We start from the raw sequence: 20,274 nt of genomic DNA on the forward strand, positions 1-20,274 counted from the left end.
TGGAGTCAGAGGTCAGGGGTTCAAATCCTGGCTCCGCCAATTGCCGGCTGTGTGTCTTTGGGCAAGTCACTTCACTTCTCTGTGCCTCAGTTACCTCATCTGTAAAATGGGGATGAAGACTGTGAGCCCCACATGGGACAACCTGATCACCTTGTAACCTCCCCAGCGCTTAGAACGGTGCTTTGCACATAGTAAGCACTTAATAAGTGCCATCATTATTATTATTACCAAATCTGCTATACTGTACTCTCCCAAGCGCTTAGTACCATGCTCTGCACACAGTAAGCGCTCAATAAATGACTGAATGAATGAATAAATACAACTGATTGACCAACTGATTGAAGAATCAAGGAAGCTGACCCTGAGGGTCGACGGGTGAGCTCTTTCTTAGCCTGGTCTTGGAGCACTGCTACCATGGCATAGGGGTGGGCACCACTGACTGCAGATTGGCCCGTGGTTTTCCCGCCGACACCCGGGGAAGCAAAGCCCAAGTGAAAGATCCAAATCTGCATTTTAATTTTCTGTCGTCAATAAATAACAGAGAAGAGGCCCCGGTCGGGAACCCCTCGGGAAGATACAAGCAGCAAAGAGGAAACATGAGGTAAGACTTTTTTGCGATGCTCTGAGAGTCCCGTGTCAGTTTGTGCCCTCCGACCTGGTAGGGAGAGGGCAGTTAAGGGGTGGGGAAAGGCAGCCCCCACTTTCGGGCAGGTCAGAGGTTGGGGTGCCAATAAGCCCAGCCCGGTTTGGATGAGATTGTGGATAGCCTCTTCTTCAGACCAGGCCCACCCTGTCTATACCGGGCATATTCCACACGTCCCCGGCCATTCTGGTGATTTCTATTTTCTAAGATTGTTAAAATAATATCCTTTTTTCCCCCTCAAATTTAGAAGTTGGCTTAAAAATGATTAAAAATCTCTTTTAGTAACTAAAGTTTAATTTCCTCTCCTGCAGTTCCTAGAAAGCTGCCGAAGGTGTGGGGAGGCGGCCCCTCACTGGGCAGACTGGGTTGAGTGGGCGGAGCTGAGAGTCAGAAGGGCTTGGGTGGGGGGGTTGGCTTCTGGCTGAATGGTGCTGTGCCTCAGTTTCCCCCAAGTGGATGCTTTTTCCCCTATTAAAGGGAGGGGTTGGCCCTTGGATGCTCAAATAAAACATCGATGAGGCTGAGGGAGACCCCACCCTAAAAGCTCGTTGAATTGTTCAGGAAAGCAGCGCTAAGGAGGGGAGGACGATTCCTGGAAGTGAGGAAGGGCATCTGGGTTGCTGCTGAGAACAGGTTCTCGTCCCATTTTGAAAAATCATGTCAGCATCACAGTTCTAAAGGCACAAGGTCACCATGAGATCTGCTCACCTGGGTACCAGAAACCCAGCCGTTCAGTGGGGGCTGGTTTAATGAGGGCAGCCCCGAACCCCCAGCTGTGTCAAGGAGGAGGAGTGTGGTCCCGAGGGCTGGAGGTGACCCCCAGGTCTGTCCCAATCCATCCCTCAACCCTTCTGCTACCTGCAAAACCTGGATCTGAGATGCCACCAGACACCCCCTTGCTGACCCAAGTAGTCAAACAGGCTGAGGTCACTCACAGGCAGGGCAGTGGAATGGGATTACATCACACAGACTCTTTTGGGAAAATCCGCAGAACCTGGAGCAGGCCCCCCGGAGCCTCTTGACTTCCTCCTCCTCCTCTGCTCTCCAGAGACACTCTGCCCTGCTCCTGGCTTCCCGTGGACATGGGCACCACTTCCGAGCCATGGGACTAGGCGGCAGGATCTGAGGCGGAGAAAGGCCGGGTGCTGAAAATACAAGCACCGGGCAAAAAGGCATCCAGAGCCCAATCCACACCAGACAGGGGACAGGCTGGCTGGAAAATGGATGGTCACCATGGTTCAGAACTGAGTAGATGGCACCCTTATGGACAGATGACTGGGGGTCTTTTCCTTCCTCGCGTGGTAGGGGGCTGCGTGCAGGGCGCAGAGACCCTCATGGACCCCGCCCAGCACAGAGGGAACATCCTGAGTGGACCAGGACAGACCCGAGGTGTCTTCAATCTCTTGGACACTGAGAAAGCGGACACATTTCCAGACTTCTGGCCCGCCCCATACGGTACTGAGGTAGCCCTCCTTCAACGAAGAGGGAGAAAATGCGGTCCATGCTGGCTAGTTTGGGTTCTGGGGCTAGTCCTCCCGCTGGGCTGGCTACCCACCTCTAGAGAGGCCAACACCGAGGGGGAAGCAATAGGATTTGCAATTCCTACAGCCAGGCATCTGGTAGTGTTTTCGGATTCAGCTCCTCCTGGCCTTCTCCTCTTCCACCCCCACCTCCATCCACCCAGCTCCGATGGAGCCCAGATCCCTCTCCCTCAGGCATCACTTTTCTCCCTGCCCCCTGTCCCGGGGTCAGGAGTCCCAAATCCAGTCTAGCCAGGAGTGGATGGCAAACATCGCCTCTGCCCAACGAGATCCCAGGAAAAGGTCCTAAATCCGGCCCCATAGATCAGGCTGGCACCTGGACATCCCGATACCCTTCTTCCCGCCACCACCGTGCGGACTCCCGGGGGGGAAGGGTCATCTCCCCTTGAAGATGCGTATCTTGTCTTCGGACGCCAGGCTGGCCGTGATGTTGGACTCGAAGTCCCCGTCGTGGACACCTGTTTTTCGGAAGGCCCCTGCCGACGGGTTGTTCTCCCAGTAGTGATGCCAGTTGCCTTTGCTGTCAGCCCCGAAGCCGTAGAGATCCACCTGCCAGAACCAAGAGAGAAGGACCGCCGCTCAGACAATCATGGTTCCTTGGGGTGTGAGTCGGGCCTCTATGCTAAATCCTTAGAGTACTGAACTAGGTGAACACTGGTAGGTCAATGGGTTTTGGGAACTGGGCATCGGATGTCAAGCAGGGTTGGGAGTTGGGTATTGGAGACTGGGTGTTGGCTTGCATAGAGAAGCAGCATGGCTCAGTGGAAAGAGCCCGGGCTTTGGAGTCAGAGGTCATGGCTTCGAATCCCGGCTCCGCCACATGTCTGCTGTGTGACCTTGGGCAAGTCACTTAACTTCTCTGAGCCTCAGTTACCTCATCTGTAAAATGGGGATGAACACTGTGAGCCCCACGTGAGACAACCTCATCACCTTGTATCCTCTCCAGCGCTTAGAACAGTGCTTTGCACACAGTAAGCGCTTAACAAATGCCATCATTATTATTATTATAAGGTGCTGGACTTTTGGGGCAGGGCATTGGCTGTTGAGTTGTTTTGGAGAATGGATGCTGGATGTTGAGAGATGGGCTTTGGGTATTGGAGGTTGGTTTAGGAGTTGGGGCACTGGACATTGGCTGGCACTGGGGGTTGGGTATCGGGCTGTGAATGTCGAGTTCTACTGGGTACTGGGTACTGGTTACTGACTGCTGGGTGTTGGGAATTGGGTGTTAGCTGACATTGGGTGCTGGGTATTGGATGTTGAGTAGCGTTGGGCATTGGGTACTGGATGCGGGACACTGGGAGCTGAGCTTTGGGTAGTAAGTGCAGGTCACTGGGTGTTGGGCATTGGGTATTGGTTGCTGGACACTGGGTGCTAAATGTTGGGCACTGAGTGCTGGACACGGGGTTGGATATTTGGGGTTGGCATTTGGGCGTTGGATGTTGTATAAAAGACGTCATCATTTTAAGCCCCACTGCCACGGCAGCTTGAAAAATCTGAACTGTAGTTTCCGTTGCATTGACACCCAATCCGCTCAAAGCCTCAACCCGCCTGCCCGGGGAGTGCGAAAAGGAAAGTCCCTTACCTCATCACACATGTGGAGGGAGAATATGACCGAGAGGATGCCAGTGGATGGATACCGGCCGTGGCCTTGGAGCCAACTGTCGAAGACGTACTTTATGAACACCGGGTGATAGATGAGGATCTGTGGGGTTTGAGGGAGGGAGTCCAGAGGAGGCAGGTCAAATGGGGCTTTGGGGGTGAGGGAGAGATCCCCTGGGCCCCTGCAAGCCAAAGGGAGAATGCTGGGCTCGGACCCCTCGAACCCCCACTTCCCTGCCCCCACGTCCAGGATAATCACCGCCCCCCCAGAAGGTCAGTGCTCCCTGCCTTTATTTCCCAGCCGGTGAGAAGTGAAGGGGTGGCTGGTTGGAGAAGGCTACCACATTTTAACCTCCCCCACCCCCAAAGATAGAGGGGTTAATTTGGCCAGGAAAGCCCTGGGCTACAGCAGCCCTTCTGCAACTCTCCATCCCCCCCATCTTACCTCATTCCCTTCCCCACAGCACCTGTATATGTGTATATATGTTTGTACATATTTATTACTCTATTTATTTATTTATTTTATTTGTACATATCTATTCTATTTATTTTATTTTGTTAGTATGTTTGGTTTGTTCTCTGTCTCCCCCTTGTAGACTGTGAGCCCACTGTTGGGTAGGGACTGTCTCTATATGTTGCCAATTTGTACTTCCGAAGCGCTTAGTACAGTGCTCTGCACATAGTAAGCGCTCAATAAATACGATTGATGATGATGATTGATAAGGGCCCCCAGGGGAGCAGGGATTGTCCCTCTCTATTGCTGTATTGCACTTTCCCTGCTTAGTGCAATGCTCTGCACACAGCAAGTACTCAATAAATAGGACTGAATGAATGAGAGGGCCAGAGCCCAGGAGAGGAACAGTAGGGTAATTTACAGTCTGGAGTTGGCCCAGTGAGAGCTGAGCTGGATCAAAGTGATGACACCAAATGCAGTAAATGAGCTCAAAAAACATATAGAGACAGAGACAGAGAGATGCTTCATTCACCTTTTCCTTGCTCACTTTGATTTTACGTGGAACCGGGACGTACGTACTGTTGGGGAGAGAAAAGTGCAGTGTTAGTGAAAGTCCAAACACGCCAGGAATAGGAGAGTCCTGGCCCAGTTATGAGTCAAAAGCCATATGTCCTGAGGCCCCAACCCCAGTTCCAGCCCAGCCCCAGGCAAGGACAAGCCCCAGAGAAAGCAGTAACTCTCCTTCTAGTTGCCCATTGCATGCCTCCGGCAGCAGGGAGCACCCCGGCCTCAGTTTCCCACCCTGGGCTTCTCCCCATTTATTATTGGTTCATTGGTTATTTTTAAACAGTCCATTCAAGAAATAAAACTCAACGAACAGAACAGATATAGCTCACTGACCATACCCCCTGTCTATAACAATAATAATGACATTTATTAAGCGCTTACTATTCATTCAATCGTACTTATTGAGCATTTACTGTGCGCAGAGCACTGTTCTAAGCACTCGGGAGGTTACAAGGTGATCAGGTTGTCCCACGGGGGACTCACGTTCTTAATCCCCATTTTACAGATGAGGTAACTGAGGCACAGAGAAATGAAGTGACTTGCCCAAAGTCACACAGCTGACAGCTGGTGGAGCCGGGATTTGAACCCCTGACCTCTGACTCCAAAGCCCGGGCTCTTTCCACTGAGCCACGCTGCTTCTCATAGACCTGGCAGGGTCCGGGGCAAGCCCAAGAGGCCGGGTGAACCCCACCCCGGCCTTTACTCACAAATTGATGGTCCCTTTGGTGATGGCGCTGACCACCCACTGCAGGTCAGTGGTTTTGAAGGGGACCAGGATCATGCTGACGTTCGCCGCCAGCTCCGTGAAGCTCTCGGGATACATGAAGTGGTGAGTGGTTTTGCTCCCGACATCGGCCTCGAACCCAACTGTGGGCGCCCGGTTCATTCTGCCACGGGAGGAGGGCAAAGAGAATCGAACCCTCCCTTGCCCTCCCTTTCCTTACCAACCCTCAACTCCAGCTCTGCTCTTAATAATAATAATAATTATAATAATAATGGCATTTATTAAGCGCTTACTATGTGCAAAACACTGTTCTAAGCGCTGGAGCGCAACATTGCCAAGATCCGCCCTTTCCTCTCCATCCAAACTGCTACCCTGCTCATTCAAGCTCTCATCCTATCCCGTCTGGACTACTGCACTAGCCTTCTCTCTGATCTCCCATCCTCGTGTCTCTCTCCACTTCAATCCATACTTTATGCTGCTGCCCGGATTATCTTTGTCCAGAAACGCTCTGGACATATTACTCCCCTCCTCAAAAACCTCCAATGGCTACCGATCAATCTGCGCATCAGGCAGAAACTCCTCACCCTGGGCTTCAAGGCTGTCCATCACCTCGCCCCCTCCTACCTCCCCTCCCTTCTCTCCTTCTACTGCCCAGCCCGCACCCTCCGCTCCTCCACCACTAATCTCCTCACCGTACCTCGCTCTCGCCTGTCCCGCCATCGACCCCCGGCCCACGTCATCCCCCGGGCCTGGAATGCCCCCAATCCCTCTGCCCATCCGCCAAGCTAGCTCTCTTCCTCCCTTCAAGGCCCTGCTGAGAGCTCACCTCCTCCAGGAGGCCTTCCCAGACTGAGCCCCTTCTTTCCTCTCCCCCTCGTCCCCCTCTCCATCCCCCCGTCTTACCTCCTTCCCTTCCCCACAGCACCTGTATATATGTATATATGGTTGTACATATTTATTACTCTATTTATTTATTTATTTATTTTACTTGTACATTTCTATCCTACTTATTTTATTTTGTTGGTATGTTTGGTTCTGTTCTCTGTCTCCCCCTTTTAGACTGTGAGCCCACTGTTGGGTAGGGACTGTCTCTATGTGATGCCAATTTGTACTTCCCAAGCGCTTAGTACAGTGCTCTGCACATAGTAAGCGCTCAATAAATACGATTGATTGATTGATTGATTGATTGATTGGAGTGGATACAAGGTGATCAGGTTGTCCCACGGGGGGCTCACAGTCTTAATCCCCATTTTACAGATTACAGCTCTTCCCGCCCTCTCCGATGCTCTGATGGTTTGGAGTCATTTAACCGTCAGCTACTTGTGGGCTGAGAGACTCTTAAGCGCTCAGTTCACTACACGGCACCCAGGAGGTGTCTACGACAGAGCTCTATATATAGAAGGATCACAGTACAGTGTTCTAAAGGAGGATCCCAGTAAAGTACTCAGCACACAGGAGGCACTCAATACAGTTCTCTTCACGCAGGAGGTGTTTAGTTCAGTGCTCTGCCCACAGGAGGATCCCAATACAGTGCTCTGCTCTTTTAGACTGTGAGCCCACTGCTGGGTAGGGACTGTCTCTATATGTTGCCAATTTGTACTTCCCAAGCGCTTAGTACAGTGCTCTGCACATAGTAAGCACTCAATAAATACGATTGATGATGATGATGATGCTCTGCCCCCAGGAGGATCCCAGTAATAATAATGTCGGTATTTGTTAAGCGCTTACTATGTGCCAAACACTGTTCTAAGCGCTGGGGTAGATACAAGGTCATCAGGTTGTCCCCCATAGGACTCACAGTCTTCATCCCCATTTTTACAGATGAGGTAACTGAGGCTCAGAGAAGTTAAGTGACCTGCCCAAAGTCACACAGCTGACAAGCGGCAGAGCCGGGATTAGAACCCATGACCTCCCAGTATAGTGCTCTGCACATGGGAGGCACTCAGTAGAGTTCCCTTCATACAGGAGGCACCCAATAAAGTGCTCTGCCCACAGGAGGATTCCAGTACAGTGCTCTGCAGAGAGTGGGTGTCCAGGACCCACTGATGTGACAACACTCAATAAATACGATTGAATGAATGAATGAATGTCACTGTGCTGGACTGTAAACTCCCTGTGGGCAGGGACAGCGTGCCTGGCTGCCACGTAGGCTCCCAAACGCAGATCCCGCTGGCCGCGTGGGATCCCAGCGGCTGCAACGGGGGGCCACCGTGCCCACTCACCCACCTGAGCACGAAGTCATGGCTGTCGATGTCCGGCCCGTAGTGGGACTGCTTCAGGTTGCCCGAGTTGCCCACGACTGCGCAGCGGCGGCAGGCCGGTGCCCCCTTGCCCAGCAGGGGGTCCGCGTCCCCGGGGATCGTGGCAAACAGCTCCCTGAGCGTCTCGTTCAGGCTCCGGGGCTCCTTCTCCCTCTGCAGATTCTGCGGGACGGAGGAGCAGTCGGTGAGACCAGGCCCGACAAAGCGGGCAGCCGGGCAGAATGAGGGCCGGTCTAGTCCGGAGAGGACGGGGCTCAGTCACCATCTTCACCCCACGACTTTCCCCATCTCCAAAGCTTTCTGAAACCCCTCCGACTCCAGGGAGCATTCCTCAATTCACTCCCTAAACTCCAAATAATAATGATAATAATAATAATGGCATCTGTTAAGCGCTTACTATGTGCCAAGCACTGTTCTAAGCACTGGGGGGGATACAAGGTGAGCAGGCTGTCCCACGTAGGGCTCACAGTCTTAATCCCCATTTTATAGATGAGGCAACAGAGAAGTTACGTGACTTGCCCAAAGTCACACAGCTGACAAGTGGCAGAGACAGGATTAGAACCCATGACCTCCGGCTCCCAAGCCCAGGCTCCTTCCACTGAGCCATGCTGCTTCTCCAAAGTAAATCAAACCACAGTCCGCATCAGCGCATATGTATTATAACCATTCTCAGTGCTTCAGGCTATCTCTATATTAATAATGATAGCATTTGTTAAGTGCTTACATGTGCCAGGCACTGTATTAAGCGCTACAGTGGATACATGCAAATCGGGTTGTCCCACACGGGTTTCACAGCTTTAATCACCATTTTACATAAAAGGTAAAGGAGGCCCAGAGATGTGAAGTGACTGGCCCAAAGTCACAGAGGAGTCAAGTGGTGGAGTCAGGATTAGAACCCAGGTCCTTCTGACTCCTAGGCCCAGGATCTAACCACGAGGCCATAATAATAATGATGATGGCATTTATTAAGCTCTTACTATGTGCAAAGCACTGATCTAAGTGTTGGGGAGGTTACAAGGTGATCAGGTTGTCCCACAGGGGGGCTCACAGTTTTAATCCCCATTTTACAAATGAGGTAACTGAGGAACAGAGAATTTAAGTGACTTGCCCAAAGTCACACAGCTGACAATTGGCAGAGCCTGGATTTGAACCCCTGACCTCTGACTCCAAAGCCCGGGCTCTTTCCACTGAGCCACGCTGCTTCTTAGTCAGCCCTTTTGTATTTGGGATGTTACCTGTTTTGGCCTTCCTTTCCCTTCTGCTCTCTATTGGTAAACCGCTAATCTCTGCCAGCCTCTTCCATTAAAGTATAAACTCTCTGAAGGCAGGGGCTGTGCCGATTCCAGAGATAAGCAGCATGGCTCAATGGAAAGAGCCCGGGCTTTGGAGTCAGAGGTCATGGGTTCAAATTCCAGCTCCGCCACTTGTCAGCTGTGTGACTCTGGGCAAGTCACTTCACTTCTCTGGGCCTTAGTTACCTCATCTGTAAAATGGTGATTAAGACTACGAGCCCCCTTGGGACAACCTGATCACCTTGTAACCTCCCCAGCACTTAGAACAGTGCTTTGTACATAGTAAGCGCTTAATAAATGCCATTATTATTATGTTATAGCTTCTTTGGTTACACTGGATGCTTACCATGGGCAGCGTCTTGTACTAGACACCTACCTTGGGCATAGCACTGTTCTAGATGCCTACTATGGGCAGAGCACTATCTTGAGCACCTGAGGTGAAGCAGAGCACTGAACTAGGTGTCTCCTGTGTGCAGAGCACTGCATGAGCTTTTGGACAGATCATCCCAAAGAATCACCAGACAGTGCAGTCAGTCAGCCGAAGGGAAACCGAGCCGGCAGGGAAGACAGAGTCAGGCCCAGACCCCAAATGCATATACACCTTCCTCAATGATGATGATAATGGTATTTGTTAAGTGCTTACTATGTGCCAAGCACTGTTCTAAACTCTGGGGTAGATTGTCCCACACGGGGCTCACAGTCTTAATCCCCATTTTACAGATGAGGTCACCCAGCCCAGGCTCTGGTCACTAAGCCAGAGTGACTTATATATATATATATATATATATATATATAGCTATAATTCTATATATATATATATATATATATATATATATATAGCTATAATTCTATTTATTCTGACGGTTCCAAAGCCGCGTACACGCCAGCCACGCCTCCCCTGCGTACCAGCCACCACTTGTACGTGTCCTCGGGGACGAGCGTGTTCTGGGGGGTCAGCAGAGGTTGGACCGTCTGATTGAACCGCGCGTCGAACCAAGGCGAGAGCTTGGGCTCGGAGATGCAGCGCCTACAGCCGCAGGAACTGAGGGGGAACCTCACGAGTTTCTTCACGTGTTCTGAGAGATGGAGCAGGAACTGCCTGGAGCCCCAAGGGGCCACGCCAGCCTGGTTGGCCAAGTTCACCAACAAGGGCGTGATGAAGGCCAACAAAACGAGGAAAGTAAAGAGCTTCATGCTCCTCTTCCGCATTGCCGCCATCTTCCTCTCCCAAATCCAGCTGGAACAGGGGCAGTTCCTGGGACGTGGGAGTCTATTCCCAGACAGGAGACCAAGGTAGAAGGAATTTCTAGCTGACCACCGGCTCCATGCTACTTCCTCCCATGGAACGCCATGCGTTTCCACAAAGAGGCCAATCGTACTACGGTCAGTGTTTCTTGTCCTTTTTGGATATTTTAATTCGCTCCAGAAAAAAAAGAAAACTTTTCGGAATCTATTTCATCAGCTCTCCGTGAACAGTGGCTAATTTCTCTCACCGAGGCTTTAATCAAAAGTAATAACCGTGGTTTCCTTTCCTCATTCCAACAGATTGAGAGGTAATTAATATCGGTGTCACCCGCTGCTTCCCATATAAGTGGAAATATCACCAAAGGAGTTCAGCCTGGAATAAAGGAACAGATCTTCCTCTCTCTGAATCTCTGAATCTCTCCTTTAGATTTCAAAGAAATATTTCATTGCTGCAGGTCATTAGTGCCTTCTGAGTCCTGGGCTCCAGCCAGCAGGGTTGAGTGCCTGTGAAGTCTTGGAGATTTTGCCGGTCACCTGCAGACAAGCAAGAGGGAGAAGAGAGTGCAAATGAGAAAGACTGCTCGGTATTTTCAACCCATCCCTGCTTTGATTTCTTCTTCCTCTCGTTCTCCGTCTTGGAGAGAGTTTGCACAAGTGGGAGAAGATACCTAGCAGGGGGGAGAAGCAGCGTGGCTCAGTGGAAAGAGCCTGGGCTTTGGAGTCAGAGGTCATGGGTTCAAATCCCAGATCTGCCAGTTGTCAGCTCGGTGACTTTGGGCAAGTCACTTCACTTCTCTGGGCCTCAGTTCCCTCATCTGTAAAATGAGGATGAAAACTGTGAGCGCCCTGTGGGACAACCTGATCACCTTGTAAATTCCCCAGTGTTTAGAACAGTGCTCTGCACATAGTAAGCGCTTAATAAATGCCATTATCATTATTATTATTATTATCCTGTGCCCGGAAATTCACCTCTGGGTCCATGGGGTTGAAGGGAGGTAACGCGGCCTAGTGGAAAGTGTGTAGGCCTTGGGGTATGGAGACACCAGCCTGCTGTGCGACCCCGGACAAATCACTGACCTCTCCGGGTCTCTGTTTCCTCCACTTTAAAATGGGGATAATAAGGTCCCCCATTACAAAGTTATGACACCCAGTGGGAGTCTGGTCCAGTTGCCAAAGACAAATCAGGAGATCAGTGAACGTCATCATCCCCAGCAGGAGATGAAGCTCCCAGACTGGGAAAGGTCAGGGAAGCTTTCTAAAGAACCTCCAGCCTGGATCTCCCTCCCTCCAGTTATTTCTGCAAGGACCAAGTGTTCTGCTTTGTGATGGAAATCCTGGAATTCCCCATACCACGGAAAAGCGAAAACTCTCCTGTCTGGTGGGAAATTTAGTTACACATGCGATTATTCAGTTATAATGTCTGGACACATGCGTCCTTCCTGCCCAGGCCTTGTCGTCCTCCTGCTCTTTCTAGCTGTACATCATTTCCGTCTGTCTGCTTGCCTGTCTCCTTTATTAGAGTGGACCCTCCTTGAGGGGCAGGGAACATGTCTTTTACCTGCAATGATTGCTCCCCGTAGTTTGATGCAGTGTCCTGAACACGGTAGGTGCCCAATAAATAATACTGATTGGCCACTCGATTAAATGGCACTAAATAATAATGATAATTGTGGTATTTATTCATCACTTACTATGCTCCAGACACTGTACTAAGCACTGCAGTAGATAGAAGGTAATTGGGTTGGACACAGTCCCTGTCTTACACAGAGCTCACAGTGTACAGATGAGGGAACTGAGGCACAGAGAAGCAAAGTGACTTAACCAAGGTTACACAGCAGACAAGTGGCAGAACCGGGATTAGAACCCAGGTCCTTCTAACTCCCAGGCCTTCATTCTCCATCCCCCTTCACCCATCAGAAGGTCTACTCAAGTCAATCATTAAAGATGGGCCAGGGAAAGAAATTCTACAATCTATGTTTTCCAGTTTCACAGTTCTTACACACAGAAAGTACAGTGTTGTTCTTCTAATGATAATGATGAAGGCATTTTTTCAGTGTTTGCTACATGTCAAGCATTGGAGTAGACGCAAGGTAATTAGATCAAACACTGTCCCTCGCCACCTCGGCGTACACAGTCTAAATGGAAACAATGAGGAAACTGAGGCCCAGAGATGTTAGGTGATTTGTCCAAGGCTTCTTAGCAGGCAAGTGCTCAGTGGTTAGAACAGTGGTTGGCACAGAGTAAGCACTTAACAAATACCATGATGATGATGATGATGATGATGATGATGATTATTATTATTATGTGACTGAGCAGGGCCTAGACCTCGGGCTTCTTGACTCCCAGTCCTGTGCCCTTTCCCCTAGGTCAAGTGGCCTCTCACCCTCAAGAAAATCATGCACAGAAAACAAAATGGCATCAAGCACTGAGGACAGCAAATACGACAGCACAGCACAGCACATGGATTATTTATATTAATGTCTGACTCCTTTTCTAGACTGTAAGCTCAATGTGGGCAGGGAATGTATTTTCTTATATTGTCCTCTCCCAAGCGCTTAGTACCGTGCTCTGCACACAGCAAGCGCTCAATAAACACGACTGACCGACCGACAACCTGTCACTGTGAGGGCAGAGAAGAAAAGGGGCAGAAAATTTAGGGAGGACAGGGACTAGAAGGGGGCAGGCTTCAAAGAGGAGTCAGGCCAGAGGGCCGTCATTTTGTATCTCTTCAGCCCTGACAGAAAATGCTCGGGACCCGGTTAGAGAAAGTTGAGGTGAGCAAGCCCGGGGTCCAGCTTTCACAGATGTGATGCCATCGTGCCCTTCGCCTGTGGGGAGTAGGCAGCCATGACCAAGAACAATCTGTACGCGCACAGCGCATGGGGTAATTGTCCCCTGACTCCCAAAGCCAGTACCTCACGACTAAAATGGCGACAAACGATCCCACCCTTCCACCCTTAGGGAGGGAGAAGAGTGAAAAGACCGCTCCTACTCACCACTGCACGTCAACTTGGGAGTTTCTGTTCCATTCCCAAGAATCTGGTTTGCTTACACCTTAGGTGTTGTCCACATGGGAGGGACGTTTCACATATCGCTGCCCGATAAAGGAGGTGACCCAAGGAGCAGCGGTTCTTAGAAGCGGGAAGCGGGGGCTGGCCCGGGGCTAGGAGGGCACTGGGACGTGGAGAAAGAAGTTTGTTCTGGGTGGGTGGACTCCCCCGGCTAGACAAACACACTAGATCTACTCACCGAGATCATCTATGGGGCTTGGATTCACTTGCAGGGACAGAGCCCAGGTCAGCTGAATTTAAGAAACTTTTAGTCATGCGGAGGTTGCTTCTCCATGGGGTCTGTGCCCTGATGATGCTTCTTTATTATTATTATTATTATTATGGTATTCATTAAGCGCTTACTAAGTGCCAGGCACTGTTCTAAGTGCTGGGGTGGATACGAGCAAATCAAGTTGGACACAGTCCCTGTCCCACGTGAGGCTCACAAGTCTCAATCCTCATTTTACAGATGAGGTAACTGAGGCACAGAGAAGTGACTTGCCCAGGGTCACACAGCAGACAAGTGGTGGAGCCAGGATCGGAACTCATGACCGTCTAACTCCCAGGCCCGTGCTCTATCCATTATGCCATGCTGTTTCTTGCTGGCTCACTCATTCATTCATTCAATCATATTTATTGAGCGCTTACTGTGTGCAGAGCACTGTACTAAGCACTTGGGAAGTACAAGTCGGCAACTTATAGAGACGGTCCCTACCCAACAACGGGGTCACAGTCTAGAAGGGGGAGATGGACAACAAAACAAAACATGTAGACCGTTGTCAAAATCGCCAGAACAAATATAATTATAGCTATATGCACATTATTAACAAAATAAATAGCATAGTAAATATGTACAAGTAAAATAAATAGAGTAATAAATCTGTACAAATATATATACAAGAGCTGTGGGGAGGGGAAGCAGTTAGGGCAGGGGGCGGATGGGGAGAAGGAAAGGAAAAAGGGGGCTCAGTCTGGGAAGGTTAGCTTGCCTGGGGCGACTGGGCTCAGAACCAGTATAGCAAGATAACCCAAAGAACCAGAGGGAAAAAAATAGTCTTCCAGGCCATACATTTCAAGCAACGGTTACATTCTTTAGTCTGTCAACTCCCTTAGTACAGTGCTGGATTGGATAGAGTCCCTGTCCCACATGGGGCTCACATTCTTAATCCCCATTTTACAGATGAGGTAACTGAGGCACAGAGAAGTGACTTCCTGTAAATACGACTTGGTACAGTGCTTAGTACAGTGCTGGATTGGATAGAGTCCCTGTCCCACATGGGGTTCACACTCCTAATCCCCATTTTACACATGAGGTAACTGACGCACAGAGAAGTGACTCCCTGTAAATATAACTTGGTACAGTGCTGGATTGGATAGTGTCCCTGTCCCACATGGGGCTCACACTCTTCATCCCCATTTTACAGATAAGGTAACTAAGGCACAGAGAAGTGAAGCGACTTGCCTAGGGTCACTCAGCAGGCGAGTGGCAGAGCCGGACTTAGAACCCAGGACCTTCTGATTCCCAGACCCGGGCTCTATCCTCTAGGCCATGATGCTTTGCTACTGATCTGTAAAATGGGGAATAATAATAATAATGATGATGGCATTTATTAAGGTCTTATGTGCCAAGCACTGTTCTAAGTGCTGGGGAGGTTACAAGGTGATCAGGTTGTCTCACGTGAGGCTCAGAGTCTTAATCCCCTTTTTACAGATGAGGAAACTGAGGCCCAAAGCAGTGAAGTGACTTGCCCAAAGTCACACAGCTGACAAGTGGCGGAAATGGGATTTGAACCCTTGAGCTCTGACTCCAAAGCCCGGGCTCTTTCCACTGAGCCCCGCATCTTCTCTATGTGATTAAGACTGTGAGCCCACTGTGGGACAACCTTGTAACCTCCCCAGCGCTTAGAACAGTGTTTTGCACATAGTAAGCACTCAATAAATGCCATCACTATTATTATATGATGGCATATAATATCTTATATTATATCATATTATAATAAATAATATATGATATAATATAATACAATATAACATATAATTATAATATCATATTATTATTAGAGAAGCAGCATGGTTCAGTGGAAAGAGCCCGGGCTTTGGAGTCAGAGGTCATGGGTTCAAATCCCAGTTCCGCCAACTGTCAGTTGTGTGACTTTAGGCAAGTCACTTCACTTCTCTGTGCCTCAGTTCCCTCATCTGTAAAATGGGGATTAAGACTGTGAGCCCCCCGTGGGACAACCTCATCACCGTGTAACCTCCCCAGCGCTTAGAACAGTGCTTTGCACATAGTAAGCGCTTAATAAATGCTATCACTATTATTATATGATGGCATATAATATATTATATAATATAATATTATAATAAATAATATAATATGATATGTTATAATATAATATTATATTATTATTATTAGAGAAGCAGCATGGCTCAGTGGAAAGAGCCCGGGCTTTGGAGTCAGAGGTCATGGGTTCAAATCCCAGTTCGGCCACTTGTCAGTTGTGTGACTTTAGGCAAGTCACTTCACTTCTCTGGGCCTCAGTTACCTCATCTGTAAAATGGGGATTAAGACTGTGAGCCCCCCGTGGGACAACCTCATCACCTTGTACCTCCCCAGTGCTTAGAACAGCGCTTTGCACATAGTAAGTGCTTAATAAATGTCATTCTTCTTATTCTTCTTATTCTTATCATTATTATTATTATTATTATTATTATTATTATTATATGTGAACTGCCATGCAAGGTTCTCCAGCCTCTTTCAGATGTTCCCTGTCCCTAGATGGCACTGCCACCTTTCCGGCCACTGCACACCAGGCAGTGGCCAGCACAGGACTTCTGGCTTCTCGGGGCTGCTGACCTCGAGGTCAGCTGGAGCACCAGCCTCGTAAAGGTCGAAAACCTCATAATTACGCCACTAGAAATCTCCACTTACAATCTCCAGCGGCACGGACCGTGCAATAAAGTCCCCACCGAGAAACCGAACCAGTAATTTGGCTCGAGAAATTTCTGGTTTTTTTTTTTAATTTCCTGGAGGCTCCACTGAAGCTTGTGGGCCTTCCCGTTGCATTACCCAAGTTTTGGCATTTCATTTCCTGAGGTTTGGGACAAAGAGAGAAAGAAAAACAGCTAGGGGAACATGGAAAGAAAAGAAAAGAAAAATCCCAGAAGAGGCAATAACAGGAAAGAAACTTTTACAGAGAACACATCAAAGGGGCTTTTCCTGCCTTTTTATGAAATGCTAAATTGAGAATGCTTATCATGTTGTTCAATCAACACTGATAAGCAGCAAGACCAAGGGGAAAGAGAATGGCTCTGGGAGTCAGAGGACCTGGGTTCTAATCCCCACTCTGCTGTATGACTTTGGGCATGTCACTTCACTTCTTTTTGCCTCAGTTAACCCATCTGTAAAATGGGGATTAAGACTGTGAGCCCCTTGAGTGACAGGGTCTTTGGAGAACCTGATCATCTTGTCTCTGCCCTGGCACTTAGTACAATGCCTGGCACCTAGTAAGTGCTTAACAAATACCATAAAAGAAACCCAACACACTATGGAATCAGTTAATACCACTGAATTTAATATTTACTAAATTATTATTTACTGGGAGCAGAGCCCTGTCCTAAGGGCTTGGGAGGATATGATGGATGGAGTTGACCGGATCCCTGCAGGGAGTTTATAATCTAGTGGGAGACACACTCACACTGTGCTGCTCTGCTTCTTTGACCAGTTGACCTAGATTAAACGGGAATGAGATTATCCTTCACCCTCCAGGGATCCTGGAATGAAGGTGTCCCTTTTCACATTCCCAGAGGGCCTCTGTGCTGGATTCCAGTGGCCTATTAGTCACAAAAATGGCTCTGGCAGCCGACTCAATGATAATTCATTCATTCATTCATTCATTCAATCGTAATTATTGAGCGCTTACTGTCAGGTTCTACACCGGACAGGCCAGTTTTCAGTGTGATGTTATACCATCAACAAATGAGCCCACAATAACCCACATTCCATCACCCAGGTGTGTCTGGAGACTTGCCGGTGTCCACAAGTGACCCCTCTACTTGCTGACCACTCTATAGAAAGGAATCCATTGTAATTGTAAATCTCTGTGTCTGTGAACAATTCTGGATGAAAAATCCAGTGACCCTCACGAGATTTGGGTCTACCACACATTTCAACACAACATGCTCAGTGACCCTTCACCTTCTCAAATATTCAGGGCTTTGGACATTCTTCCTTCTGGCTAAAAGCAGGATTGAACTGTGCTCTCTTCTACTATCACTAGGGATATTTAATGAGCACTGATGGAGTGCCAGCCACCGTACTGTGCGGCCTCGTAGACACAGCACAGGCCTGAGAGTCAGAAGGACCTGGGTTCTAATCCTAGCTTCGCCACTTGTCTGCTACATGGCCTTGCGAAAGTCACTCCATCTCTCTGTGCCTCAGTTATCTTATCTGTCAAATAGGGATTAAGACTGAGAGCCCCATGAGGGACAGGGACTGCATAATAATAATAGTAATAATGATAATGATGGCATTTGTTAAGCATGTACTATGTTCAAAGCACTGTTCTATGCGCTGGGGAGGTTACAAGGTGATCAGGTTGTCCTACGGGGGGCTCACAGTCTTTATCCGCATTTTACAGATGAGGTAACTGAGGCCCAGAGAAGTGAAGTGACTTGCCCAAAGTCACACAGCTGACAGTTGGCAGAGCCGGGATTTGAACCCATGACCTCTGACTCCAAAGCCCGTGCTCTTTCCACTGAGCCACTCTTGCATCCAACCAAATTACCTTGTATCTATCCCAGTGCTTAGTACAGCGCCTGGCACATAGAAAGTGCTTAACAAATACCACCACTATTATAGTTTATTGCCCTATAAACTGAGGGTGTCCCAGACATGTACCTGCTCCGGCACACATTTCTCTCTAGCTCCACCAACTAAGCATGTTCCTCACATGCTTCCCATAGGTTCGACAGAGCGTGGTCCTTGCATGCATACACTCTAGCACACCAAATTCCCTCCAGCTCTGCCAACGGAGCTTGGGATGGAGAGGGAAAACAGAAGATGACTCCAGGCTCTGCCCACAGCAAACTGTTGAGCCCAGCTGGGGACGGTCTCTGAGCTTACACGGGACTGGGACCATCAGTCTCCCTCTGCCCTTCTCTGTGACCCCGCCCCTATGGATCCATCACAGCACCACCAAGGCCCACTTCTGCACACTTCTGGACTTAGAGAAGCAGTGTGACTCAGTGGAAAGAGCCCGGGCTTGGGAGCCAGAGGTCGTGGCTTCTAATCCCGGCTCCACCACCTGTCAGCTGTGTGACTTTGGGCAAATCACTTCACTGGGCCTCAGTTACCTCATCTGTAAAATGGGGATGAAGACTGTGAGCCCCACGTGGGACAACCTGATCACCTTGTAACCCCCCCCAGCGCTTAGAGCAGTGCTTCGCACACAGTAAGCGCTTAACAAATGCCATCATTATTATTATTCTGGGGTCAAGGGCAGTTGCCGACCCTACCGCAACCCTCTGAGAAAAGGTGGCCAGTCTCAGTCTAAAAACACACACACAAATGCACGATTCCCGCCCTCCCCGGCTGAAACTTCATCCTCATTCTCCTGCTCTGCTCCTGGTCTTGGGACATTTCTGCTTAAGGGAGAGTCAGAAACACAGAGTTCCATTCTTTACCCAGTTTTTCAAGCCAAAGAACTGGCTAAGAGACGTCGGCCTCATCACCGGCCGTTTGATAACAATTTCGGGCAGCGGCTTCCTATCGCACCTCTTGTGTTCCTAGCTCTAATACGGTGCTAATCAGGGTGATAAATTCACCAGGGCAAGCGAACAGTCCTTGGCCTGTTCCAACAACTCTCCCTTGGCAACCCCACCACCCCACTCAACTGTCTCCTCAGTTATGACACGTCGCCTCTCCTGTACCACACAGACGGTCACCCGGAGGGCTGCGGCTCTGGGACCACCCTCTCGGGAACAGCCTGTGGACGATGGATGATCCACCCTGGCCCAGGCCGAACCCTCTCCAAAACTCACCTCAGCGCACGGAAGGCGCACCTTTAGTCTTCTTTAGACCACGGAGGCCACACTCCTCACCCTCTACAAGCATCTTGCAACCAAGTTCCGTCCCAGGCAAACTCCTCTTCTTCCTCACCAGGCCAAAGAAAGTCCTGCCACCTGGAAGGGAGACAAAAAGTGGAACAGAGAAGGTTTTGGATAGGATTATTTTTCCACCAGCCGGTCGGTTGCAGAGGGGAACAAGGGGTCATTAATGGTGCCTGGCGGCTCTGGGCTTTGGAATTCACAAACAGTGTTCCCGGCCCTGAGAAGCAGGCTGTGTTCCTGGGGAGCTGTCAAAATCAATTTTTATGGTATTTACTAAGCACTTACTATGTGTCAAAGACTGTTCTAAGCTCTGGGGTAGATACAAGTGAATTAGATTGGACACAGTCCCTGTCCTGTCTAAGTAGGAAGGAGAACAGGAGACTGAAGCACAGAGAAATGAAGTCTATTTATTTTACTTGCACATATCTATTCTATTTATTTTATTAATATGTTTTGTTTTGTTCTCTGTCTCCCCCTTCTAGACTATGAGCCCACTGTTGGGTAGGGACCGTCTCTGTATGTTGCCAACTTGTACTTCCCAAGTGCTTAGTACAGTGCTCTGCACACAGTAAGTGCTCAATAAATAGACTGATTGATTGATTGATTGATTGACTTGCCCATGGTCAGACAGTAAGCAACTGGCAGAGCTGGGATTAGAACCCAGGCCCTCTGACTCTCAAGCCCGTGCTCTTCCCATTGGCCATGCTGCTTCACTCTCACACCCTCCTCAAACCCGGGGTCGACGGTGGGCCCATGTTGGAGCTGAAGAAACTGAGGCTCAAAGAGAGTT

General features: G+C 49.4%; 1 protein-coding gene across 2 annotated transcripts in view; it reads right to left on the reverse strand.

The window, feature by feature from the left end:
- Nucleotides 1-492: 492 nt before the first annotated feature.
- The window catches only part of ST3GAL1 (ST3 beta-galactoside alpha-2,3-sialyltransferase 1), a 34,914-nt gene continuing 15,132 nt past the window's right edge, over nucleotides 493-20,274 (reverse strand). For both annotated transcript variants that reach the window (XM_038760532.1, XM_038760533.1), the window contains exons 2-8: nucleotides 19,416-19,556; nucleotides 9,988-10,860; nucleotides 7,755-7,951; nucleotides 5,512-5,691; nucleotides 4,770-4,815; nucleotides 3,767-3,886; nucleotides 493-2,733 (exon numbers count right to left, since the gene is read on the reverse strand). In XM_038760532.1, coding sequence (XP_038616460.1) covers nucleotides 2,560-2,733; nucleotides 3,767-3,886; nucleotides 4,770-4,815; nucleotides 5,512-5,691; nucleotides 7,755-7,951; nucleotides 9,988-10,299 — 1,029 coding nt within the window. In that variant the 5' untranslated portion in view covers nucleotides 10,300-10,860; nucleotides 19,416-19,556 and the 3' untranslated portion in view covers nucleotides 493-2,559. The remainder of the gene's footprint in view (nucleotides 2,734-3,766; nucleotides 3,887-4,769; nucleotides 4,816-5,511; nucleotides 5,692-7,754; nucleotides 7,952-9,987; nucleotides 10,861-19,415; nucleotides 19,557-20,274) is intronic.

This window comes from Tachyglossus aculeatus, chromosome 18 (assembly GCF_015852505.1).
Source record: "Tachyglossus aculeatus isolate mTacAcu1 chromosome 18, mTacAcu1.pri, whole genome shotgun sequence".
NCBI classification, from domain to species: domain Eukaryota; kingdom Metazoa; phylum Chordata; class Mammalia; order Monotremata; family Tachyglossidae; genus Tachyglossus; species Tachyglossus aculeatus.